This window comes from Bos taurus, chromosome 23 (genome assembly GCF_002263795.3).
Source record: "Bos taurus isolate L1 Dominette 01449 registration number 42190680 breed Hereford chromosome 23, ARS-UCD2.0, whole genome shotgun sequence".
Classification (NCBI taxonomy): domain Eukaryota; kingdom Metazoa; phylum Chordata; class Mammalia; order Artiodactyla; family Bovidae; genus Bos; species Bos taurus.
In genome coordinates, this window is record NC_037350.1 from 48,837,503 (window position 1) to 48,865,476 (window position 27,974).

At 45.1% G+C, this 27,974-nt stretch overlaps 1 protein-coding gene across 1 annotated transcript in view; it reads left to right on the plus strand.

Moving 5' to 3' along the window:
• Window positions 1-27,974, plus strand: part of F13A1 (coagulation factor XIII A chain) — a 143,575-nt gene that overhangs the window by 67,227 nt on the left and 48,374 nt on the right. Inside the window, 3 exon segments of the mRNA NM_001167894.3 lie at window positions 13,039-13,213; window positions 15,938-16,043; window positions 16,045-16,077. Coding sequence (NP_001161366.2) covers window positions 13,039-13,213; window positions 15,938-16,043; window positions 16,045-16,077 — 314 coding nt within the window.

The window sequence follows — 27,974 nt, forward strand, 5'->3', positions numbered from 1 at the left end:
AGAAATTTCCTGGGGTCAGCCGTTGCCAGGACAGAGTGCATGAGCGGCCCGGTGCTGGCTGGGCCCCTGAGGAGGGTAGAGGCAAGAACAGATGACGGGGGCCCCAGAGACAGATTTGCTCCCTGTGGTCACAGCCAAGGCTGGCACTGAAGACGAGCCAGGAATCTGCGGAAAGAAGATGGGTGCTCAGTGCGATCTAAGCACAGATAATAAATAACTTTGGTCTTTCTAACGATGATGATGATAATGACGGTGTCAATCTGGCTGTACAGTGCCCAGATAAAAATCTTTATTGCCTAGTATTTATTACCTTGGATGGTTCTTTTAAAAATATTTATTTGTCTGTGCCAAGTCTTAGCTGAGGCATGCAGGATCTTGGACCTTTTGTCATGGCACTTTGGGTCTTTTAGCTATGACATATAGGATCTAGTTCCCTGACCAGGGATCGAACCCAGGCCCCTGCACTGGGAGCTGGGAGTCTTAGCCACTGGGCCACCAAGGAAGTCCCCCTTGGTGGATCCTTGTCGTGGGGGCTGCCCTACACACCAGAGGACGTTTAGGAGCATCCCTGGCTTCTACCCCAGAGATATCAGCTCACCAGTTGTGACAACCAAGAAGGTCTTTTGATATTTCCAAATGGCCTCTGAGGTCTAAGTCACGGCCCCAAGCCCCTCCGAGGCTCAGTCTCCCTGCCTGTGCAATGATCACAGCCTTTTCTTCTGGCCTGCGTGGATGATCTACCTTCCGACCTTGTTCAAAACCTGTGCGTTTCCTTTCTCTGCTGAAGAGAAGGTGGAGACAGCATCCCCGGGGGAGCCTGGCCCAGGTCACATCGGGCCTCTCGGTTCTGACCCTTCCTCCCACTTCCTGTGTGACCCGGGGCCCAGTCCTCAACCTCTGCAGGCCTCACCTCATCTTTAAAATGGAATTCTGTCTCTGTCCTCAGATCACATTTGTTATTCCCGGTGGCAGCAAGAACATCCTTTTCTTCTTCAAAACAGTGTTCCTTTTTCTTCTATTTTTTCTCCTTTATACATTCCATATCTTATTTGGTTCTTATTTTGAGTTGCTGTTACTCCACTTTGATGTGAAAATCGGAAAAGTTTATGACAATCTGGACAGCCTTGGGCTACTGGGTTTACCCAGGAGAAAGAAAGTTTAAAACTCCTGTGGTCTCATTGTCTGGGGATTGGTCCTGAGATCTGTAACCTTACATAAGTGAACTTTTATTTAGGCTTTTCTAACTACGGAGTGGGGCATTTTACCAAAGCTACACTGCAGATTGATTCAAGGGAGGAAATTGTTTTTAAGAGATTAGGGGAAAACAGAAGAGACTTGCCCCAAATTACACTTCCTCCTTTAAATCACCTTGCTTGCTGGCTGTTTGCTTTCCACCTCGTATCTGATGTGACCGTCCCCACCAAGACAATAGCCAGGAGATGTGCCAGCAAAATTTTAGAAGAATGTTTTGTGCCATCCGAAAACTTATTTTGCTCACGCCCACTAATAAAGTATTCCATCCTTGGCCCTGAATTACTGAGAAGTAACCTGACATGGCCAACCTAAAGACAGCTCAAATGGCAAAGAGTCTGCCTGCAATGCAGGAGACCTGGGTTCGATCACTGGGTCAGAAAGAAGACCCTGGAGAAGGAAATGGCAACCCACTCCAGTACCCTTGTCTAGAGAATCCCATGGACAGAGGAGCCTGGCAGGATACACTCCATAACTTTGCAAAGAGTTGGAAATGATTGAAGCGACTTAGCACCCACACACGGCCTGAGATGGAATCTGAGCCCGGGTCAGATTATCAAAACAGGTATGCTGCGCCTCGTGACGAGAACTGCAGGGTCCTGGGGGAAAGGAAAATAGCCTGCTCCTTAACTGCTGGGTGGGCCCTGGGCCTGCCTGTTTCTGCCCCATGAGTGACTGGATCTGATAGCAGCTATGGGCAGAGCTCTCCAGGGAGGCGCGCTGCCCTAGCCGTGGCCACCATGCTTGCAGACACTGCTCACTTATTCCCCGTGGAAGTCCTCGCGGGTTTGCTCCTTTGAGCTGAGACTTATTAACAGGAGATCTGTGTCAAAATGCACATAGAACCAGTACGTGAGATCTGGAGGACTCTCCGGGGGTCTTGTAGGTAAAGGAGTGAAGGCCCTTGGAAGTGATGTCATTCAAGGTCACATGGCCAGTAAGTGGCTGAAACAGAGTTAGATATTGTCCTTGCGCTCAAGTCATATTAGACCTTAGGGGGTGAGCACCAGCACACTCACACTGATAACACAATTCCTACATCAAGTTATGTAGCTATCTCCTAGAAAAGAAGGGCCCAAGGGAATGGGTTCTGGAAGAGGTGAAGTTTGAAGTAAGGGATAAGTGAAGATAGGCATAAATCAGAGAATCCCAAATAGCCAGAGGCATTGAGCCCCTGGGAAAGAGTTCCCGAAGAAGACTAGGCACCAAACGCGGTTTGATGGTGGCACAGGTGGTTGTGATGCCATGACGGTGGTGATGCTGATAACAGGGATGATGGTGGTGCTGTGGTTCGGTGATGGGAGCAGTAATTGCTGTAAAGACGTTGATGGTGGGAAAGCACTCAATATGAACTCATTCATTCAACAAATATTTATTGAGAATCTCCAGTCTAGGTTCATTTCGGTTCAGTTCAGTCACTCAGTCTTGTCCAACTCTTTGTGACCCCATGGACTACAGCACACCAGGCTTCCCTGTCCATCACCAACTCCCACAGTTTAAACTCATGTCCATTGAGTCGGTGATGCCATCCAACCATCTCATCCTCTGTTGTCCCCTTCTCCTCCTGCCTTTAATCTTTCCCAGCATCATGGTCTTTTCAAATGAGTTGGTTCTTTGTGTCAGGCAGCCAAAGTATTAGAGTTTCAGTTTTAGCATCAGTCCTTCCAATGAATACTCAGGACTGATTTCCTTTAGGATGGACTGATTGGATCTCCTTGTTGTCCAAAGGACTCTCAAGAGTCTTCTCCAACACCACAGTTCAAAAGCATCAATTCTTCGGTGCTCAGCTTTCTTCACAGTCCAACTCTCACATCCATACATGACCACTGGAAAAACCATAGCCTTGACTAGATGAACCTTTGTTGGCAAAGTAATGTCTCTGCTTTTTAATATGCTGTCTAGGTTGGTCATAGCTTTTCTTCCAAGGAGTAAGCGTCTTTTAATTTCATGGCTGCAATCACCATCTGCAGTGATTTTGGAGCCCAAGAAAATAAAGTCTGTCACTTTTTCCATTGTTTCCCCATCTATTTGCCATGAAGTGATGGGACCAGATTCCATGGTCTTAGTTTTCTGAATGTTGAGTTTTAAGCCAACTTTTTCACTTTGCTCTTTGACTTTCATCAAGAGGCTCTTTTCTTCTCTGCTGTCTGCCATAAGGGTGGTGTCATCTGCATATCTGAGGTTATTGATATTTCTCCTGGCAATCTTGATTCTAGCTTGTGCTTCTTCCAGCCCAGCGTTTCTCATGATGTACCCTGCGTATAAGTTAAATAAGCAGTGTGACAATATATAGCCTTGACGTACTCCTTTCTGGACTTAGAACCAGTCTGTTGTTCCATGTCCAGTTCTAACTGTTGCTTCTTGACCTGCGTCCAGATTCCATGTATTCAGATTCCATGCATGCTAAGTTGTTTCGTCGTGTCCAACTCTTTGCGACTCTATGGACTGTAGCCCACCAGGCGCCTCTGTCCATGGGATTTTCCAGGCAAGAACACTGGAGTGAGTTGTCATTTCCTCTTCCAGGGGATCTTCCCAAACCCAAGGATCAAATCAGTGTCTCTTATGTCATCTCCTGCATTAGCACGCGGGTTCTTTACCACTAGCATCACCTTAAGTCTAATTACAATTGTAAACAAAATAGTTTCTGCCTCCACAGAGCTAACAGTCTAATAGAAGAGACAGACTTGAAAGAAGAACTTGTCAACAGAGTATACCAAAGTCTCTGATGAAATAAGCATAGGGTTGTAGGAGAAAGCAAACCCCTGAAGCTTTGCTCACAGTTTTCCCAGCACAAAGCAGTATCCTGACAAGTGTTGGGACATAGAGTGAAAAGGCAGAATGATTAACCAAGACCCATAGCAATGATAAGCCATGTGATTATTCATAAAAACCCTTTTTTCATGGTGGGAATTATACCCAAATAGCCATCACCAAAAGCACTGCAGGAAAACGTAGTCAGAAGGAAACTTTCTTCTCTGGGGACTTACTTGATTCAATTGCAATTTTTTTTTTTTAAAGGTGACATTAAGAGGAAAATCTGGAAGGAGAGAGAAGAAAAAGTATCAATATACTAGTTAGGTATTTTTAAATTCCAGTCTTTGCACTGTTGCCAGCCTGGACTTGCCTGCTTCCCTTGAGGTGTACACATTTATTTTTGACCCTGGACTTTTGCTAATATCGAACCACAATGCCATCATTAATCCCCATTAATACCTTATTCTAGCTGTGCCTTTTGGGAACTAACTCAAGATTGGACTTTTTTTTTTTAGCCAATCGATGTTCAGTATACTCTTTAGTGTTATAAAAAAAATATCTTGAACCCCAGCTACTAAATCAAACTGACCACAAGTGGAGTAGGTCCTGGAGTTTCCCAGAGCCCAACACAAGATAAATGACTGTAGGCCTTGGAGACGAAATGGACTTCAGGGCTTCTGATCCCCAAGCTTACGTGGTCTCACAGATAAACTGTAAATAAAGCTACTTTTCACTCTGTCCATCTTTCTTCCTCTTCATCTTGTCCCAGTACTTCGACAGTTTTTTTCTTTTTTTCCCCTTCCAAGCATGAAAAAGACAGTCACAACATTACTACTTTGATATTTTGCTCAGCAGCTCCACAGAAAGCTACTGCAAAACCCTGCTTAATTCTTCCCCAGTTGTTTGCTTGGCCATCTCATGGAAAGCTTCACATTCAGCAAACCTCTTCATGCAGCAAACTATCTCAAGTATTCAGACCACATTTACAAATTCACTTGGATCGGGAATTCCATGCAGCTACCTCAAATGAACTTTCGAATCACAAGTAAATACATGAAGTCTAGTCCCTGGTCATATATATATAGAGACCAGCCACAGTGCAGCTCCCTAAAAGTTTTATTTAAAAAAATTAAAATGTTAAAGCACTATATAACTGCTCCTTTGGTTTATAAGCAGCTAAAATCCTTTTCTTGGGGTGAACTGTCCTGGAGAAATCTGAGGACTGGGGTGTTCCAGGGTCCTTGTCCTCAGCCATTTCCCCTTGAGGAGCTTCTTCACATTTCCCCATATGAATCTTATATTTGGAAAAATTTCATCTATCAAAAAAAAAACCCCACCAGGATTATTAAAAATAACTTGTTTCCCCATTCTTGTGTCAGAGGTTTATCTAACTGCCAATCAAAACTTCTAATGGGAGTGCCACCATTCCCATTAGACCCGGTACCACCTTTGTGAAGGTCAGGATACAGCTCCCTTTGGTGTTGAGAAGGACGGCAATGTCTCACACACCCGCAGAGTCTTGCAGATGCCTAAGTTAAAATTTCCAGGCTGGTGACCATTGCCAGATGTAGGATTCCCAATGGATTTCTGCTCCGATCCAGAGTTTCTGGAGCTCTGACCCTATCTCTTTTCTTAAAGTGTTGTTTTCTCTCTCTGCCATTCGTGCCCGGGGATGCCAAGAACGGGGCTCCTCATTCAGGGAGAGCAGGAAGAGCTAGAGGCCTCGGGTGACTCGGCGACCTTTCCAGTGGCGACACAGCTCAACCAGGAGCTCCCGAGGGCGGCAGCTTTGGAGAATCTACCAGCTAGGATTCATGAAAAACCTGATTGTAGTCCAACAGGGTGAAATACTAACTCTAGTCAGGGTTTATTTAACTCTTAAAGTTGGATTCAAGGTACCCACGAGCACAGGAGGCCTGCCTGTGGTTCAGGAATGGCCAAGGGCATCCAGTGATGAACGGGGGAGTACTGAGTCAAGACCACCTCCAGCACCTTTCAAACTAAGCGTAATGCCACGTCATTCAAGGGCTTCCCGGGTGGCTCAGCGGGTAAAAAATGTGTCTGCCATGTAGGAAATAAAGGTTCAGTCCTGGGTGGGGAAGAGCCTCTGGAGGAGGGCATGGCTACCGACTTCAGTAGTCTTGTCTGGGAAATCCCATGGACAGAGGAGCCTGGGGGGCTACAGTCCGTGGAGTCGAAAAGAGTGGGACACAACTGAGCGTGCACGCATTCACCAGGGATTTACGTTTGTGTTTATGGAAGACCTTGAAACAAGTGACAAATATACTGGAAGCCAGTAGAAAATTTGAATTTCCCTAACAGAAATTGTTTTCATAGCCAGTTTTGAGAAATCGTATCCATTTTGTAAGTAAGCGATGTGCAGCAAAGAGCAGGAGTAGCAGGACGTCAGATGACTTGTCCAAGGTCGCCAGTCAAACGAAAGGATCTCGGGGTCCCGGACCGCACCCCTCCACAGACGCCGCTGCACGCCCCTGTGTCTGTCCTCTGCCTGTCCTCTGCCTGCGTCACGTGAGCTCCCTGGATACAGATGCCATCCTTTTACAAGTCCTGTCTTTTTCAGTCCTTCGCTCTTAGCCTGGGGTGGAGGAGGTTGATGAGACAATGAACTGTTCAGACATCATTTTTTTTCCCTCCTATGATAAAAGCCAGCAATGTAATGAAGTTTCCATTTGTCCGCAAACAGCTTGGTCTCTCCGTTATTAAGGTTGCATTTCTTATGCCCGGGCTCCCCATATTTTGGGAGAAAAACAGACATTTATTATAAGCCATCTCTCGAATGTGATGATCACAGTCAATCTAAATGTCTGCTTTCCCTGAATTGCTTCCTGGAATGAGGTCTCAACGCTGCATCTATTTTGTAATCACATCGGCTGTTTCTGAAACACAGGGACACTTTTCAGCGGCCCTTCCGAGCTCTGCAGTGGGGGCTGCTCTGGTCTCTTGGGACAGACACCCCCTGGAGGGGCGAACAGAAGTGCGGCAAAGCCAGCATCCCCCTTTGGACAGGCCCTCTCAGGGCACACACTCTGCATCCCTTCCTGCCCTCCCTCCTTCCCCTCTCCTGTCTCTTGACGTCCTTTCCCATCTGCTTCCTGCTCTACTCTTTCCCTTTCCTGCTCATCCATCCATGCACCCATTCATTCATCCATCCACGCTTTCGTTCAGACACTTCGGGAGGCCTGTTCTGCATACCAGCCCTGCACCGCGTAGCAGTGGACAAGCAATGAAAAAGAAGCAGTGCTTGGACAGCTTAAAATCTCAGTATCTCTGTCTCTCTCGGTCCACCTTTTGTTATTCTCTCATGATTGTCAATTAGTAAAATACGTTTGGACCAAATAAGGATCCTTAGTTACTAAGGAAGACAAGATTAATAATCTCTAGTTGTAATGATTTTCATGAAAAATGAGTCTCATTACCCACTCCTGTCAGTGCGTGCGTGCGTGCTCGGTCACTTTAGTCGTGTCTGACTCTTTGGGACCCCATGGGCTGTAGCCCGCCAGGCTCCTCTGTCCATGGGGTTCTCCAGGCAAGAATGCTGGAGTGGGTTGCCATCTCCTCTCCAGGGGATCTTCCCAAGCCAGGGATCGAACCCGCATCTCCTGCACTGCAGGTGGATTCTTTACCCACTGAGCCACCTGGGAAGCCCCGCTCCTGTCAGAGCTTGTGTCAAATATACAAAGCAAAGCACATTTGAATTGTGGTTGTGTGCTTCACAGCAGAGGTTAGGGTTAGTTCCTGTGGTTTGTTGATGTCGTTGTTGTTGAATTAAAATTTACATGCAATGAAACATATGGATATTAAATGTAAAATTCAATGAGCTTTGATTCGGATAATCACCACCCCAACCCAAATTTAGACATTACTAACAGCCCAGAAATTTCCCTTGTGCTCTCTTGTAGTCAACCCACATCCCCAGAAACAACAAGGATCCTGATTTCTTAGAATAGATTAGATTCGCCTGTTCTTAAACTTCGCATAATGGGTTTATACCCCAGGCACTACTTGGGGCTGGTGTTCTTTCCTCAATCTGTTCTTACACATGCTTCAGCTTGTTCCTTGGTATTGCTGAGCAGTGTTTCACCAAGCTCGATATCCCAATCTGTCATCCATTCACCTGCGGATGGACACTTGGGATGCTTCCAATTTGGGACTGTTGTGAATTAAGCTATTAAGAAGACTCTTGTACAAGTCCCTTTGTGTACGTATATTTTTGTATTTCTGAGATAAGCGGTTAAAGCAGGCATGTCTAAATCATAGGGCATGTATATGTTTCACTTTATAAGAATCTGTCCATTTTCCAAAGTGACTGGAACCCTGGAGCGTCACGGACGCAATTAGACACACACTGTACAACCTCCTCCCACAATTAAGACTGACCTTCACCAGACTGTACGTGGGCGCTGTTCACAAAAGCTGCATGGGTTCTTCTTCAAGGAAAAGCTCTTCTCCCTCCCAAATTTAACTCTCTGCCTTTGAAACTAGCTCAAGTTGTCCAAAATTTATATCCAGTGGTCTTCGAAAAACGATTACAGGCAAAATCAGGTATTCTGCAAGAATTACAGAAATCTTACCCTTTATGAGAACATAACTTCAACAGTGAAATTTAATAGAATATAATAGGTTTATAACAGAGAAAAGTCACCTTATCAAAGCCATATAAAATGTGCTCACAGGATAAGAAAATACCTTTACATATTTAAAAAGAAGCAGAAAAAATAGTAATTATGCAAAATGCAATGGACCTAAGCCTGAATTCAGAGAGGCAGCCCACCCTGCTGGGCACAAAAGGAATTTTAACTATTCTCTCCTCTCAGGTAAATATTTGAGAAAATTCTAAACATGTTTAAAGAAGAAAATAGCAATTATGTGTATTCTCATTGCAAGAATTGAGCACAGCATATTGGCATATCTGCTTCCAGTTTTTTTTTTTTTAATGAAAAGTCTATTATAATTTTTGGTTAAAAAGATAATAATGCTCTCTAAAAAAGAATTCAAACAATCAAGAAAAATTTAAACATAAAAATTCAAAAAAAAAATCATACTTGCAAAACTCTTCTCCAAGTGTTCTATTTGCTGTAATTAATAACTGTAGATAAAATCTTGACTCTCCAGTCCAAGACTAGTTTGATTTCACCTCTGAATGACTGTTTGAGGCCAGTGTATTTCATTCTACCCTTTTGTACCCTGAGACAGATTGGAACGGAAAAGGGCATTATTGGTCTCTGCTCTTTCTTTGAGGATCCTGTTAAATGTCTCATTCCAGAATCCACTCCACCTACCTGGAGGCAAATCTCGTTCCCACGAGGGGATGACTCCGGATTTCCATTATTTCCCCACTGCAGTCCCAGACTCTTACCTTTTTAGGGCTGTAGACCCTTTTCCACCCCTTTCTACACAGCTATTATTTCCATGAATCCCACCAGAACAAGGAAAAAAAAATCTGCATTCTAATTCAGCTTGCTTCTTTCCAGATTTTGAAATGCAAATGTATAGTCTCAGGATTTTGTTGACTTGACAGTTAGGCTTCTGAAGTCCTGGTGCTGAAGCTGAGCCATGCTGCCCCTCTGTCCACCTCTAAACCTCCGTCTTTTCTTGGACCAGCTTTTGAAATGTCCCTGAATTATGTCCTGCCACTGAGGCTGCTGATAGTGACTTTTGAAGGGTCTGGTTTTTAAATTTTTTCCAATATCGTAGGTATTATGAAAGGACAATTTAGTAAACCCTTGTTGAGGCTGAATAATGTCCAAAGTTCTGGGCTCATCTTGTCTCCTTGACCACCAGTGATGCAGGACCAAGACATTTCATTCTGCCGTTCGTCCGACTCTGAGCTCGTGGTAGGGTTTCAACAGTCAGCTGTGGCAGGAAAAGGGACCAACATGCCCTTGACCTGCCCCCGACGCCAATCTTGTTGTCTCAGGAGGAGAACATGACTTTACCCCTTTACACATGTCACTTAAGACTTATCTCTTTCAGTATCTGGGCTCCCTAGAAATCAATTTCCTAATTAGAAAACAGTAGCTAATCTGGCCAAATGCTAATAAATGAGAAGTGTGATTTGTCTAGAATGGGGGAACAGCTCAGCATTAACAATTAAAAGGACTGTAGAGGAGAGAGCTCCTTTTCTTTCTCTTCCCTTTGGCTGATTGGTCTCAGCTATAGGCTATAAATAATACTTTTAATTAATGGCTATTTGAAAGTCAGTCATCAGAACCTTAGTTTAGGAACTTTTACCTCTGAGATTCATTGCCCTATTCTATTTATTAATGATAAGGATAAATAACTGGTAATGTGAGTTAAAGCTGGATCCACTTACAAATATCAAGCTACATCATAGCACTCTTCAGGCTTCACTATAATAGATGCAGATTTAGATAATCAATTCAACTGCAAGGAGAGTTATTGATCATGAATAGAACCAAAGTTGTCAGCTAAACACTGCTGCATGCCAGTCATTTCATGGACTTACAGGATAAAGTCAAAGTTAATGTCAAAGGCATGAGTTTGCAATTAGTTGGGTCTAAAGACTCAATTTTTTTGTATATTGAACAAATTAACTGGGTATTTGTGACGGTTTAGACTCTTAGTTTGTCCAACTCTCCGTGGTCCCATGGACTGTAGCCCACCAGGCTCCTCTAAAATATGCTGTCCATGGGATTTCCCAGGCAAGAATACTGCAGTGGACTGCTATTTCTTTCTCCAGGGGATCTTCCTGACCCAGGGATCAAACCCTGGTCTCCTCCACTGAAGGCAGATTCTTTACTGACTGAGCCACCGAGGAGTCTGGTGGCTGGGTATTTCCCTTCACGTTAACCCAACGGTACAGAGTCAAAAGGGAAAAACAGTAGAAGTTGCGTGTGCTTGCACTTCTTAAGCGTTTCCTTCTAGTGCTTTCTACTTCCTCCAATATTGCCTACTTACATAATTCTTGTTGCAGATCCCTGAACTTGTCATAGTTCTTCATGGTACCAAGCAATTATCCAAACTCTTTCTTCCATGTAGATAACCTTTGCTGAACCTCAGCCTCTCAAGACCTGGCTTTTATGTCATTCTCTCTCCCCGGCTCACCACAGCCACCACCACCCTCCAATCTAAGAAAGCTGATGACTCCCTCTGTTGGGAGTCCACTCTCCCTGGACGTCTTTCTGCATTAGGAACCTTTCCTTCTGCTTGATGGGTTCCTCTTCCATGTCCTTCCACAGAGAAGATCTTAGTCTTATTCAGATGCACAATGCCTACATGCTTGTTGGATATACAACAGATTATTCCACAACTATTGAACACCTGCTCATTGCCAATACTTGTTAGAAGTCAGAAAGGCATAGATTTTTATCTGTGTTCTCAATATGCTCACGACCCACTGGGGAATAAACGCTTATAAATCTAAACTCAATAAGCCTAAGAAAGTGGTCTGGGGAAGTGCTGAGGCTGAGCTGGTAATTGGCAAGGCCAGGAACACATAAAAACTCATCATATTTTAGTATCTCTTCTATGATTTTCATAATCTGAATGCACCTGCTTTAATCACATGTTCCACTTTGTTTACTAAAGTCTCATCAGTATAATCTGAACCTATGCTTCTCAAACTCACGTGCACACGGATCACCTGGGGATTTTGTTAAACTGCAGTTTCTGATTCAACAGGCCTGGGGAGGGGCCTGAGAGCCTGCATTTCCAATAGACTCCCGGCACACCGCTGCTGCTGGTCTATAGACCACACACTGAGGAGCAAGGCTATAAACCATGGTCATGTCAACATACAAGCATTGTTAAAGGGGCATCAGTTTCTGGAAAAACTCTTAGTGCTCCCCACCTAGACATTCTCTGACTGTGATTAAACATGATGCAAGTTACAGCAAGAGACGTTAACATTCAGCAGTGACCCCCAAGAAACTGACAGGATGCCTTGAAACTGTTCATTTCTGGCCCCAGTTTTATCATCTAAACATAAAACATTTTTTTCCCTGCACTTGAGGTCTCCTGCTACCAAATGTGGAGAAGGCGATGGCACCCACTACAGTGCTCTTGCCTGGAAAATCCCATGGACGGAGGAGCCTGGAAGGCTGCAGTGCATGGGGTCGCTGAGGGTCGGACACGGCTGAGCGACTTCACTTTCACTTTTCACTTTCATGCATTGGAGAAAGAAATGGCAACCCACTCCAGTGTTCTTGCCTGGAGAATCCCATGAGGTCTCACTCGGACATGACTGAAGCGACTTAGCAGCAGGAGCAGCAGCAGCTACCAAATGACTGTCGTCTGAGTGTGTAGCAATTTTTCCCCCAAATAGTCAAGTTTGCCATTCTTTGCTTACATCTCCCTTATATTTAAACTATAATACCCAAGGTCCTTAATGTAACTGGAAATATCTGTTAACAAAATTTTATAATCACCTTAAACAATTATAAAGAAATACTTCTGTTCATGCAATTTTTAAAAAAACAAGCTCTGCAAGGTACCCATGGGAATCTAATTTCTTGTTAACTCTTAATGGTTCCTATGACAGCACCTACATATTTTTTCAATTTATTAGAGTCAGCTACTCATCATCAAAATCGAACCTCATTAGACCATCAGACTTTGGGCCCCCATGCTAACATCTAACATCATTTGTCAATTTTTAGCTTTCCTTCTATCAAGACAAGATCCCTCCTTGAGCCATCTTCTTTTGTAAGTCTTCTTCCTCTTTTCCTCACACATTCTCCAGCATAGTTCCACCCAGACCAAGGGCCCAAGTGCTTGAGAAGCCATGATAACTCTTCCTGCCTGCTACTCAGCACCACCTCACCAGAATCATACGCTGTTTAAGAGGCGGCCTTGGCCATCTGGTTCACCCTCACACACTTAGTCATCACACCACTTTCCCTGATAAGTAGCCGTGAACTGAACAGAAGTAGAACTCTTCATCATGCAGGAACACAGAAGGCGCTGGAAGCCTTAGGTCGCCCAGAGTCAGAGTCTGGAGAGGACTCTTCTAAAGGACTTTGGCTCCTTCTCACCTGTCATGGTCTCGTTTAGATCAATGCCAAGGACGACGAAGGCGTCATTGCTGGCTCCTGGGACAATGTCTACGCTTATGGTGTTCCCCCATCAGCTTGGACCGGAAGTGTTGACATCCTCCTAGAATACAAGAGTTCTCAGAAACCAGTCCGCTATGGTCAGTGCTGGGTTTTTGCTGGTGTCTTTAATACATGTAAGTATCCAGTTGAGTAAACATTTTTTTAATGTAAAGGAAATGTCACCTCAAGACATTTAGTCTATAACCTGGTGAAGGGACCTAGCAATCTCTGTTGGATCTATAGAATTTGTGGATGGCTACTCTGGGATATAGTCAATGCATAGTTAAATCGTACGGGGCCAGTATGCTCCTAATTTCTCTTTGACTGCAGAACCTTTATAGAAAGAATGAAAGACAATTTCCTACATAATCCATCATTCAACCCTCAGCAAAATGGAGAGTCTTGGGGCCAGGAAAGGGTGTGGGGGAAGGATATACAATTTTTAATTAGTAACCTCCACATTTTAAAAACGGTTAAATTAGCAAAATTTAAAATAATAAATAATAAGATGTAGACTTATTTGTTATTCAGAAGGTTTACAAATATGCTTATTTGCTTACTGTGTATCCCTGAGAATTCTGTAAATACGCCCACTTAGTTTTTACCCTAGCTGTGGAGGGTGGGTGGCAGGAGGGCTTATCTCAATTCTTATATATGAGTCTCAATGCCCCTGAGCAATTAGACACCAGAACTTAATGAACGATCTTTACTCCCTGGCATCCCCTCCTGCCTTTAATCTACCCAACATCCAAACCGTAGAGGAAAACACACGGGAACAGAACCATTCTCTTCCACCTCGTGCATTATTTTCCAATATGGCATTTGTCTGTCCCGGCCCAGACAATGTTATTGTTAATTCAGTGAATAGTTTTTAAAAAATACATTTATTTCAGTATGTCTTCATCATTGGTAATGATAATCATTCTCATGCCATTGCCAGACCCTACAAGAAAGACATGAAACTCAAGTCAAAGTGTCCTTTCTACTTATTCACTAATAAAGACTGCTTTATCCAGTTAGCATGGTTTTTAATCAGAAAAATCAAGGAGAGTCTGAAGGCTGGAAGCCAGGATGAGATAATTTTTTATAAATGATCAGGAAGACTGTCAGTTTCAGCTCAAAGTTGTGACCATCTGAGAGCCAGTCAGAGGTCCACATGGGAAGAAACCATAAGTGTTGTCTTGCATGTTTTTTTCTCTATGGCATCAAACTGAGTAGGATTATTTTCTTAGCCATTCCCATATACTTAAGAGCTACAGGAACATGTATTTCCTGGGAGCAATGAAGGGCAGTGGAGCCAAGGTATCAGTGTCCTAGGAAGCCTGGTCTGTGGAGTTCCCCATGGAAGCCTGAACTTTAGGAAAGCTAACAGTTGGGAGGAAGGCCCCCTCCTCCATGGTTCCCAAGCCAAGATTGTGTGCCAGGGGCTTGGCGGAGACAGCCTCTCTGATGAAATGTTCCCAGGAAAACACAAAGCACTCCCCACGTCCCCTTAACGCCTGCAGTTTCACTATCCCAGTGTGATTCTTTAGGTTCAGAAACAGATAAAATGGTCAACAACTTCCATCCACGTATTGTTGCTGTTGTTTAGTCGCTAAGTCATGTTCGACTCTTTTGCGACCCCATGGACTGTAACCCGCTAGGCTCCTCTGTCCATGGGATTCTCTAGGGAAGAATACTGGAGAGGGTAGCCATTCCATGAGATCTTCCTGACTCAGGGATCAAACGTGAGCCTCCTGCTTTGCAGGCAGACTCTTTACCACTGAGCCACCTGGGAAGCCCTCCACCCAAGTATGCCTTCTGTATAAAAGGATCATTAGATCTATTCCTGAAAACTGACTCTGGTGATAAGGCAGAGGCCCAGTGTAGGGATGCCACCATGAGGATAAACCTGAAAAGGGAATTTGGAGGGGAGGAGGTCCTGGTGCCCTGTATCAAGCTGCATCTGGCTTAAAATTACGAGTTCAGCAGACTCTGGGACAAACCTCACCCTGTGATCACATGAATTGGTGCTAAGGTAGGAACAGAGCTAGAGTGCCGATCACTGTGTTGGTGAAACTGCAGTGTGTGTCAGGGTTGTAAATCCAGAGAGGAAGATGGGAGTGGGAGGCAGGTGGTGTCACTTGGGGTGTGAAGATTAAGTCATTTAATGAGGACCCTTGAGTCTCTACCAGACTCGTGCTTGGACTTCCAAGGTTGTTCTATTGAAGGGGGTGGATAGCCTTTGGTTAAAAATGCTAAACAATTCTGAGAGGGGGGGAAAAAAGGCAAGTCATTAATCTTAAAATTGTCAGCTGAATTATTTTCAATGAGCACTGATGTCTGGCGTCCTGGGAGCCAGGAAGGGCATTGGATTAAGTTTGATCAATAGGTACATATGGCAAGAGATGCATCCAGGTAATTTATTATCTAACAATTAAAATGAATCTGTGGTGTCACCCTCCACCAAGTGTCACAAGAGCAAGTTCCACCCAGGAAAACAAACCACATTGAGGGTCTGCTTGGTAAATTCCTGATTTCCTATTAGCTGGGGTTTTTAAATTTTTATTTTCAGAAACACAGGCCATTAGCGAAATTAAAATAATCCTACTTTGATGATCATGTGATTAGCAACTAAACTGGAACCCTGTTACTAAGATCCCATTCCCACTGGTATCATTTGGCGCCCACTGGTCCCCAGAAAGGCTTCTGTCTGCTTCTCTGATCCTTGGCGACAGGCCCCTTTTGGCTTTGGACACCTGAGAACAACATGTGCGTGTTGGTCAAGAAGAAGGTCCCTCCTGAGAAGGGATTGCTCACTCGATGTTTATTAGATCTTGACGATCTGTTTAATTGTGGTCCGTCCTTCTTTCCTGCAGTTTTGCGATGCCTGGGGATACCAGCGCGAGTCGTCACCAACTATTTCTCAGCCCATGACAATGATGCCAACTTGCAATTGGACATATTCTTGGAAGAAGACGGGAAACGTGAACTCCAAACTCACCAAGGATTCGGTGTGGTGAGTTTGATTTGCAAGGGCACTGGCTGATATCAAACTGAAGTGCATAACACATTTACCACCAGACAGAGTCAGTCTGATGCTTCTTTCTGTTCTATTTTAAGGACTATTCAATACCATAGGCACAAATGTCTGATTGTCAGAGACTGTTTTTAGCTAATGAATGAGAAATGTTACTGAACAGCAGTTTGGGCTTCTAGTAATAAAGATCGATCACCCCATTACAGCAGCAACTCCTGGAAGAGGCCACAGCTTTAGTGGCCAGAGCCTATACCAGTTCTTCTCTAGCTTTTGCTGTTGTTGCTGTTCAGCCACTGAGTCGTGTCCAACTCTGTGCAACCCCAGCACACCAGGCTGCCCTGTCCATCACTATCTCCCGGAGTTTGCCCAAACTCGTGTCCATCAAGTCAGTGATGCTACCTAACCCTCTCATCCTCTGTTACCCCCTTCTCCTGTTGCCTTCGATCTTTCCCAGCATCAGGGTCTTTTCCAAGGAGTCAGTTCTTCTTATCAGGTGGCCAAAATATTGGACCTTCAGCTTCAGCATCAGGATCAACCCATGAACATTCAGGGTTGATCTTCTTTAGGATGGACTGGTTGGATCTCCTTGCAGTCCAAGGGGCTCTCAAGAGTCTTCTGCAGCCCCACAGTTCTAGCTTGCTGCTACTGCTGCTAAGTCACTTCAGTCGTGTCTGACTCTGTATGACCCCATGGACTGCAGCCCACCAGGCTCCTCTGTCCATGGGATTCTCCAGGCAAGAACAATGGAGTGGGTTGCCATTTCCTCCTCCAACAGTTCTAGCTTAGCGCATGACTATTATGGTGAACAGCAGAGACACAGAAGCCCTGTGTTCTCTACGGTAAGAGCAACATAGCCAACTTTTATTAAGCACTTACTGTGTACCAGTCTCTGTGTGTACATAAGCTTATCTAATCCTTTTAGGTTTAATCAGACAGGAGTTTATTACCATTCCATTTACAGCTGAGCAAACTGAGGCACAGAGAGCTTAAAATACTTTTCTCGAGGTCACACATCTGGTAAGCTAAGAATAAAACCAAGAGCATCTGACCCTTTTGCTGCTGAGTCACTTTTAGTCGTGTCCGACTCTGTGCAACCCCATAGATGGCAGCCCACCAGACTCCCCGTCCCTGAGATTCTCCAGGCAAGAACACTGGAGTGGGTTTCCATTTCCTTCTCCAATGCATGAAAGTGAAAAGTGAAAATGAAGTCGCTCAGTCATGTCCGACTCTTCCTGACCCCATGGACTGCAGCCTACCGGACTCCTCCAACCATGGGATTTTCCAGGCAAGAGTACTAGAGTGGGTTGCCATTGCCTTCTCTGATCTTACCCTTAACCACAACCTTTTTGTTTTTGGCCTTTGCAATATAAATAGGATTGCTCTTTGCATGTAAAGATATGGTTCTCCTGATCTGTGACCTCATCTTTTATTCAGAGATAGAAGTGGAAATAAAGTCAGAATTATTACCAAGTACCAGCCCTATGGTGTTTTCACTGCCCTGAACAGCTGTATCATAAGCTGGTTGCAAGGAGTTTAGGATTCCAAAGAAATTTCCTTTATCCATGGGGACCCACTCACTCCAAAACAGTATTCTAAAAAGATGGTGGGGGGGGAATCCCAAGAATCCAAATGTAAAGGGTATTCACAAAGGTCTGTATGGAGGGAAACTGCCAGGCATGAACTCAGTGGAATTTCCAAGCCAAAAAGATGTCTCCTAGAGCTGTTCTTTATAAGTAATAAAGCTAAAACACTGTCAGCGGTGAAAACATCCGAGTGGGCATGGGAGGAAGTTGGAAGCTCATTTTAGAAGAAATTAAAAGTTAGAAGTGTCTTAACTCCCCCATGTCACAGGAATGGAGCACAGATGCAGGGCAGAATTCACTCAGCAGTCCCAGCAGACGCTCATTTGAGAATGAGAAAAGAAGCAAAATTGCTGAACTAGTGGCAAAATGCTCGTATGAATAAAAAAAACACTGCAGTTCACTTGAAGGGAGCGAGCTGAGCAATGACAAGCTGGAGACTATAGTCAAGACAAAAGCTCTCCTCTGTAAACTGAACGGCAATTGAAAGCACCATTTAAGCCCTTGGAATCCCAGTAGAGCAGCCCTGTGTGTATATGGAATGACAAAAAAAAAAAAAAAACAGACCCAAATAGCCACCTCCGAAGCTGCTGTGACATTTGAACATGGCAGATAAGAAAAATGGTAGAGATGAACCTACTTGCAGAGCAAGCATAGAGACAGTGCTGGAGAAAAGACCATGGACGCGGGTGAGGGCCGAGCTGGGAGGGTGGCGCTGGCAAGTATACGCGACCACGTGTAACGCAGGCGGCTGGTGGGGAGCTGCTGTGCAGCACAGGGGCCTCAGCTCGGGGCTCCACGATGACCTAGGGGGTGGGAGGCCCCCGAGGGAGGGGATGTACGTGCACAGAGCGCTGATCCCCTTCCTGGAGAGCACAAACCAACACAACCTCATAAAGCAATTATACGCCGATTGTTTCAAAGAATTATTTGGCATTCTGCACTGATTATCTGTTCCTTACTCTCTCTCTCTCTACACACACACATACACACACACCACTCAATGCCCTGGTAGCCAACTGCAGCTCAGAATTATTCCTTCCAATTCTTTAACCCAAATGCCTCCCACCATAAATCCCCGCAGGCACCCAACAAATAACCTCATGACACCCCTTGTTCAACTGATACAAAAGCATGAAGCTGACAGACCTTTCCTTGGTAACCCTTTCCTCTTTCAGCTCTCTGCTCCGAATTCCTTTCTCAGTTTCTCCAACTCTCGTTCCTTCACTGTGCTCAGCTGTGTCAGATTCTTCAGAGACTCTGTATCCATGGGATTTCCCAGACGAGAATACTGGAGTGGGTTACCATTTCCTACTCCAGGGGATCTTCCCGACCCAGGGGTCGAACCTGCACCTCCTGCATCTTCTGCTCAGACAGGCGGATTCTTTAGCACTAGCTCCTCCTGGGAAGCCCGGGTGTTCCTGGGCTTTTCGCTCCTTCACTGTCGTCCCCGAAGATCCCACCACCATGGGACCATGTTCTCTGGTCTGGGACCCTCCCACCTCCTCCACGAGCAGACCACCACCCCAGTCGCCCCGTCTCCCCTCTGCTTGGCTCACAGTCTGACTAACTGAACGGCTGCTGCTCACCCAGCTCGGAACATGCCAGATTGTGGAGTGCAGGGATTAAAGGGGTCGAGTCAGCCCTGGGTCAGGCTGTGTGACCTTGGGCACCGCACACCCTCTCTGTGTCTCTCTTGCCCCCTAGGGTGGCGCTGACAACATTTCCAAGCATAACAGGTGCTTAATGAGAGTTAGCTGCTGTGACTGCGTTCATTACTAGTCGCACAGCTGGAATTTCGTGGAGGCAATATGTTGCCATTGACCTGGGCACACTGAAGTAGTCAGGAAGAGGGGTGCCCAGTGTTCTATGAGGACTCGTTATTTCTGTCACTCTAGGGTTTTGTGTGTGTGTTTTTTTTTTTTTTTTAATGAAAGCCAGAAACTGCCTCCTCAGTACAAACACCAGTGAACCCTAGAAGTGATAAACGTTCTGGAAAGCCAGAAGTATTTCTGAGACCCTCCTTGGTCTAGGAGGCTGGTGGAGACTGTCCCTGGACGCGTCCACCAGCTCGGGGTCCCCATGGCCACCCCTGAGTCAAGCTCTGACTTGGGCAGTCACTGGCCGTGGGACCTTGAGAAGACAGCTTCACCTTGCTGAGCTTCCTCATCCATAGACTGAGCCTAACTTAGTAGTTACTGATTAAACGACAATGTAGCGAGGCAAGTAAAGTGCTCCCCACAGGGCTCCGCGGGCGCCTGCCGATGGGACTGGCGATGCCCACTGGTGAGAAGCAGGGCCCGCCTGCAGGGTTGGCAAGCGGGGAGGGGTGGGGGCAGGAGGCTGACAGAGGCCGAGCCCAGGCAGGGAGGAGCCCGCAGCCCGCCGACCCCGAGAGGCCAGGGCTGCACGGCGGGCCGCACGCGGCCCGATGGACTTCCGAGTGGGGGTCTCGCAGCCGTCGGCCACCCCGAGCCGCCAGCCTCGCTTCCCTCCTCCGGCTCCTCTCAGACAGGCTGCCGGTTTGTCCCTGGCCCTGCACCCTCTTTCTAACGGCGACCACGAGAATGACTGCCTGGTTTTCTCAGCGCCTCCACCATCTCTCCACCACTGAGGTGCTGATGGTGGCGAATCAGGGTCCAGCTGGTCCAGCTGACTCTTCTCCGTGGCTGTCGAGTCCCTCATGCCCGAAGCAGAAATACGCCCAGACGGAGGGTCAGAGGGAGAATGGAAGACGGGTGTGAAGGCGTGTTGTGCGGTTCAGAGCCAAGAGGGCTAAGTCGGGCTTCCCCCGGGCTCTGACCTCCTTTACCCCCGCAGACCACCCAGCACTGACCGTTCACCCGCCGGCTTCCTGCTCTAGAAGCCTAGGTCCCTGAGTGTGGATCCCCCCTTCCAGAGAGCCTCAGCTCGCTAGGGGCAGCAGTTTGGCACTGAGTGGACGTCCTCTTGATGCCCTGGAGGGAAGAGTGGGCTTCTTGCGGATTCAGGAGAGGGAGGGGCCCTTACAAGGGCACAGCTGGGCGGAGTAATTGGACTTTGGCTCACAAATGAAATTCCGGGAGGGCCAACTCAAGATAACATATCCTGGAAGGAGCGGTTTAAGCCGCCTGCCCCCAGTGTGTAGATGGGTCGGGAATTATGCCTGAGCTCTGGGGGAAGGCATCCATGTATCACCGAGGACAGCTTAATGAAGATGCTGGTGCCATGTCCGGCTGCAATCCAGGCAGTGAGCAGGGACGAGGGGCTCACGCTGGGCAGGAGTAAAGTGACCATTTGTCCACATCCTGAACGAGCTCGGCTTGCTCACCTCATCATTCCACAGTCACAGCATCAATGGAAACAATTTTTTTACGGGAGTTAGGGCTCCAACATAGTAAAGGGTGAATGTATGATAGTTTGGGTTCCAATCGGTTCTCATGGGTTTGGGGTGATTACATGATGCCACTTTTGTAAAAGCTTTTTATTTCCTTCTGAGGGTTAGCTGATTAACAAACAGCGTTGTGGCAGTTTCAGGGGAACAGCAAAGGGACTCGGCCATACACAGACATGTATCGGAAATGGAAACAATTTTAAAAGAAAGGGATGGTGGTGCTGATTAGGGTCATGAAAGGCATTTCAGTAGGAGGCTCCTCTCCTTCCAAATGGAAGTGTGATCCAGTGTCCCACTGCTGGAGAGGAAGTGGTCAGACAGGATGATTCTGGGTAAAGGGTCTGTGCCCACCTCTAGACTTGTCTCCATCAGAATGCGGCCTCAGCAGGGGAGCCATGTCTGGTGTATTCTACTTTGGCTTTGCCAACACAGTGCAGGGCATAGACCTGGTTGGAAAACATTTTAGGTACTCATTTAGCTGATTAATCTCATTTAATCCATTCCACAAATGCTATGATACACGAATACGTCCAAATGTCAGATGCTAAGGATTCAGGGGGAATTAACCAGGTCACTGCCCTCAAGACGCTCCGTCTGGTGTTCACCAGCAAGACAACCGCACACAGTACACTGTAGAAGTGTGAGGTGGGTGGCGGCGTGAGCAGGAGTCCTGGAGACGGAGCGAAGGGGCTTCCACCCTAAACCCAGGGGTGGAGCAGAAGGTGTTCACATGGTCAGTGGACAAAGCTGTTGTCCCCTTGTGATCTTCCGGTCGTGCTCTTTAAAGATGAAATGCCCAGGAAATGCCCTTGACCCACAGTTGAAACTCAAGGTAAAAGTCTCAGGGGCTGATGTGAGACGACCAGAGATCAATTTGCTTCAGGGTCAAGTGGGAAGGAATGGAAGGTCGCTCAGTAGGTAAAGACATCGCCTGCAGTGCAGGGGCCACAAGAGACAGGTTTGATCCCTGGGTCAGGAAGAGCCCCTTGAGGAGGGAAAGGCAACCCGCTCCACTATTCTTGTCTGGAGAATCCCATGGACAGAGGAGCCTGGTGGGTTGCTGTCCATAGGGTTGTAAAAAGTCAGACACGACTGAAGCAACTGAACACATATGCACACATATATTATGACTATGGTTGTTGAAAATTGAAACTCACTCTCCATACGTCCAGCCCCTCACCACTCCTTCATGGACAATCTCAAGAACCTCTGACCCTTTGCCCTCTTCCCGAAGGGGCTAATGCCCCCAAGGCTGCACATTCATGAGAGACTGATGGACTCACTACTCTCTGGGGATGGGGATGGGTTGCCTTTACCGTCAGCACCTCTCCCGCTTCTCCACCTGCCAGGCACTGTCCAACCCCAGATGCTAGCTCCTTTAAGACTAGCTCACCCCTCACTCGGAGTTGCAGAGATCCCAACAGTCACCGGTGTCCAGAGGCCCTCTTGGAGACAACAGCTTTCTAGACCCTGGGACTCCTCCCAGCCCATCCGAGCCTCTGCCTCAGGTGTCCCCTTCCATTCTACTCACATTCCTGGGGGAAGGTCTTCATCTCTAAACAGTGAGTTCCAGGTGGGGTTGGTGAAAGCACGAGCTATTCATGCCCTCGGGATGCGAAGAGAAGGGTCTGTGTACCTGTGTGCTCACCTAGGCCCATGAGCCCACCCATCTGCTTCCCAGAGGCCAGCTGATGGACCAGCTGTCAGATGTAGAAAATGGCATAGCTCAGAGGTTAAGCATCTCATGATATTAAAGATGATTGGAAAGATGATGAATGCTAAAACATTAGCAAGAGTCTTTCCTTTATTGCCTTTTCATTTGAAATTAAGTAGGTTTGATGAAACTGGCTTTCTCAATTTAACTTTTTAAAAGAATTGTGAGTTAGCAAATTTGTATTTATCAATTTCAGCTCAAAGTTGGGACAATCTAAGAACTAGTCAGTGACTCACGTGGAAAGAAAGTATAGTTTTATTTTGCTTTTCTTAGGATCTCAAGGAAAAATGCCAGATCAAGTCAAACTTCTCTTATAATTTTCTTTCCTCTCTTCTCTCCATGATTCAAGGCAATATGATTAGCTCTGCCACCAATTAGCTGAGTGACTTTGGGCAAGTTGCTTGAATTCTCTGGGCCTTAATTTTTTCATATGACTTTGAATTTAACAAGGTATAGGGTCACCTCCAGTATTGTAGCCTGGAAAGTTCCATGGACAGAAGAGCCTGGTGGGCTACCATCCATGGGGTCACAAGATTCAGACGGGACTTAGCAATGAAACTTCCGCCGCCACCAGCTCCAAAATGAACACTTTTTAAATGAACATCACTGTTCCTCCAGCCAGGCCTTTCTTCCCCCGGTCAGTGGTTTCTGCCACAGGAACCCTGCTCATCTGCACAGGCCAGGCTGGGCTCCGCTCACCCACATGCAGGTGCTGCTCTGCAAACTGGCTCCCCAGGAAAAAAAGACACAGAAATCAAGCATGCCACAGAAAATTTCTGTAATTCTTTGGCTGGTCTCAATGCATCTGCTTCTTAAAAAATAAAAAAACCCTAACTTCGCTCCATACTTTTTGGAAAGAGCACAGGTGTTTGTTTGTTTTTCACTTCAAATGCAAAAAAGAAAAAAAAAAAAAAACACCTCTACTGCAACAGGTAGTGTCGAATCTATAAATAAAGCTCTTTCTAAGCCAGTTTTAGAGCAGAAATTCAGCAGCTTGCATGCTGGGGAGCCAGCCCTGGATGTCACGCACCCCGCAGAGCCTAATCTCACTGCGGTCTTGTACTTATGCTGATGTGCCCATCATAGGTGCATTTTTGATGTTCAGACTGATACACTTTAAAAAAAAATACTTTTTACTTTGCATTGAGGTATAGCTTTACAAGGTTGAGATAGCTTCAGGTGCACAGTGAAGGAATCCAGCCGTGTACGTAAATGTATCCGATCTTCCCCAGCCTCCCGCCCACCTAGGCTGCCACATAACACTGAGCACAGTTCTTGTGCTGTACAGTTCCAGTCGGTTATCCAGTCTAAATACAGCGTGTACCTGTCCATCCCAAACTCCCTATCTCTTTCCCCCATCCTTCCCCCTGACAACCATAAATTTGCTGTCTAAGTCTGTGAGTCTCTTTCTGTAAGGAAGTCTGGTTTTGACCCCTGTTTGGGGAACTAAATCCCACATGTTACATGGCCAAAAAATAAAATCAAATTTTTAAAAAAGAAAAAGAAAATCTCTGCAGACTGATCCACTTTGCATATTGTTTTTAGAAGCTCAGTATGTTCTAATAGTTGGACTTTCACATGTTATATTGTAGTTGAGTTTTTAATCATGATACGCAAAAAGAATTATCCAAAAATGAATTCCAAGAAAAACAGAAGAAAAATTCTGAATATAAGCCAAACTGTTTATGATGCTTAGAGTTCACAAAATTATCTTGTGATGTATCCAAGTTACCAATCTTGAACAGCTACCAAAGACATTTATTTTCAAATAACTTAGCGAGTTAACCACACTCTTGTCAGCCAAATTATTTTGGGGAAAATTACCTGGAGCTAGGTCGTGAGAGCTGTCATTAGAGACCTAAGAATATATGCTGTGAATCCACTCCAAAGTCTCGAAGGAAGGATTGAGAAACTTACCTGCCACCTCCAAGAATCAAAATAGCTCCTGCTTATGGAACGCTTTCTTTGTGCCAGGACTTAAGCTAAGTGGGTGACATGTATCGCTATTAACTCATTTAATCCTTTTGACAACCCAATAAGGTAATGGCTGTTATTGTCCCCACTTCTAGAGGAACAAATCGAGGCACAGTAACTTAACCATGGTCATCAGCCTTTAGCTTCATGACTTCTGATTGGAAATCATGTTTAATTCTATTGGTAATCCATGGTACATAATAAATCACTCTTTCGTGTGCTGTATTCCGAACCGTCTGTCTTCAGCTTTTGACAGTTTGACTATGAGGCATTTACGTACATATCCCTTTGAATTCATTCTCTTTGGGTCTTTTAACTTCTAAGGTGTGTATATTACTATCTATCATCAAATTTGGAAAAGTTATCAGCTATTCTTCAAATATTCTTTCTGCTGCTTTTCCCTCTTTCGTTTCCTTCCGAGAGGCCCATTATGTGTGTGCCCCACGTGCCTCAGGGCTCTGTTCATGTTTCTTCATGTATTTCTTCTGTTTTTCAGACTAGACCATTGCAGTTAACTTCTCTTCAAGTTCACCGGTTCTTTACTCTTTCTACCTGCTCAAATCTGCTTTGGAGACCCTCTAGTGAATTTTTGAAATTTTTATTCCAGCCATTATACTTTTCAGCTCCAGAAATTCTGTTTGACTCCTATCCATAATTTCTATCTCCTCATTGATATTCTCTGTTTGGTTAGACATTGCTTTCAAAGAGCTGCCAAATGGGTTAATAGTGATAATTCATTTGCTGAAGTTTAGGGAGTGCCAAGCCCATTTTCTCTTCTTTGTTCTTTAATAAGCTGCATGTTTTTATAGCCACCGTGGTTGTAAGGTTGTTCATTTTCAAGGAGCTACAGAGAGAGGAGTAGAAATAAGGGAAATTAACAGGCCCCCAAGCTCGCAGTTCTTACTGAGATTGTTTTGTTTTTGTTGAGTAAATCCTCCTTATATTGTTGCGAATCTTTGGTTCATTTCCAGAGTTCTTGAGAAATTGGTTTTGATCATGTTTTTTAGGATTCTCATTATTTTCATGAAGGAGTAGATTTTTGGGAGCCCTTCCTTTGCCATTCTGGGAGCTTTTCTCCAGAGCACACTTTTAACCACTAGACAAGTAGTTAGAAACTTGGGGCATACCAGACCCCCAGAGGGTTTTACATTCTGTAGGAATAGTTTGGAGGAGGGCATGGCAACTCGTACGGTATTTTTGCCTGGAGAATCCCATGAAGAGAGGAGCCTGGCGGGCTGTATGTAGACCGTGTAATCACAAAGAATCGGACATGACTGAGCAAGTAAGCACAGCACAGGAATAGTTTGGGATCTAATATCGTCTTCCTGACACACATCTGCTGAAATACAAATTATATTATGTATTTTTTATTTCATCAAGTCTTCTGTACATTATAAGGCATTATATTATCTTTTAGGAATTGTGTATAGAATTCGGTGGACTTCGTTTCAGTACAATAAATGGGGTGTTACGAAACATTTATTCTAAAACTACGAAGGGACACTAATTTTTGAAGGTTGAAAATCACTGCACAGGACTCTCCCCCCCTTCCTTTCATATTTCTATCCTGGTCCTGCAGCAATAATGTCTCCAAAGTTATCTCCCAAATACTTGTTCTACTCAAGTCCCACGAAAGAGTGACAAAGAGCGACTTTGGGAGGTAAAAAATGAGAGGTCGTCACAAACACTTCTCACGAGATTAGCGTGAAAGAAGAGGACGGAAGCGTCTGATAAACCCCTAGAAAGTACTAAGGTATCTTTCACAACAAGGAAAATGTCATGTCTTGATTAGTCATAAATTCTGCTTAAGAGAGTCATCTTATACAGAAACCAAAGGTTACCCGTTTTCAAATAATTAAAAGCTAATACAATATGTACCACCTAAGCTACACTGAAGGAAATTTAATTTCTTTTGATAATTAATAAGACCTCTTGAAAAACTTCATATAAATAAGAGTTTTCGGTATAGCATACTCATAAACAGCTGTATAATGGAAAAAAGTAATTTTGATAAGTACTAAGACTGTTGGCTATATTTTTTAAAACTCCTCTCAATAATTATGGATAAGCTTGGTCAGAATTTATTATAAAAAGCTTTTTGGATATTAAAATTATTCTCAAAATCCAGTCTCTTCTCCATTTTCAGCAGGAATATTAATTGATAATTTGCTGTGCAAGAGAGCGGGAAAGGCGCCCAGGGTCGTATTGTCACAGTAAATCCAGCAGGGGGAATTCAGCACAATGACAGAGGACCCCCTGCGAAGTCGTGGTGTCAGCTGTGGCTCCTGAGGGGGTGCTGTCTACCTCCTGGACATTTCGGAGGTGTCATTTGGTCTCTTCCATTTCTGGTGCCACAGTTAAAAAATAAAACAGATAATCAAGAGAGGGGAAACTATCAAAAGAGGAGAAAAAATAAATTTTACACGATTATCTCCTAATGTCCTAGTAATCATTGCTAATAAAGCTGCTGTAAAATCCTCTCCATAAATATTCAAGATCACAATACCTGGGATTGAGAAGGTAATCTTGAGAAGAGAGGGGAAAGGCTATATACTTTCAGGACTTAGGCAAAACACATTTCCAGGAAAAGTTGTAAGCAGAAGCAAACTTGCTAAGTATTAGCATACTGTATGTGTAACTGAATACATCTAGGCTGGCATTTATCCAGTAGAGCCTGGGAGGACCATACCAGCGTTTAGACCATACCAACTTTCTGATTGGTTCAAGTTCACTTCCATTGAGTTGGTGATGCTATCTAACCATCTCATCTTCTGCTGCCCTCTTCTCCTTTTGCCTTCAGTCTTTCCCAGCATCAGGGTCTTTTCCAGTGATCAGATTCTCAAGAGATAGTGGAGGACAGGGAGACCTAGCATCCTGCAGTCCATGGGGTACAGAGAGTTGGACATAACTTAGTGACTGAACAACAACAACAACATTCTGATCGGGTGCAGCTTCCAACTGGCTTATGTCTGTGTCTGAGCAATTATTAACTATTTTAATTATCACCCCTACTATAAATGCACTTCATAATTTCATTTTGGGAGTTACAGCACATCCCCAAGGCCGTGCCATCTTCAGCCCCCTTGACTGGGGTCTCTCATGCTATATTAGGGGCTTCCCTGGTGGCTCAGCTGGTAAAAAATCTGCCTGTGATGCAAGAGACCCGGGTTCCATCTCTGGGTTGGGAAGATCCCCTGGAGAAGGGAAAAGCTACCCACTCCAGTATTCTGGCCTG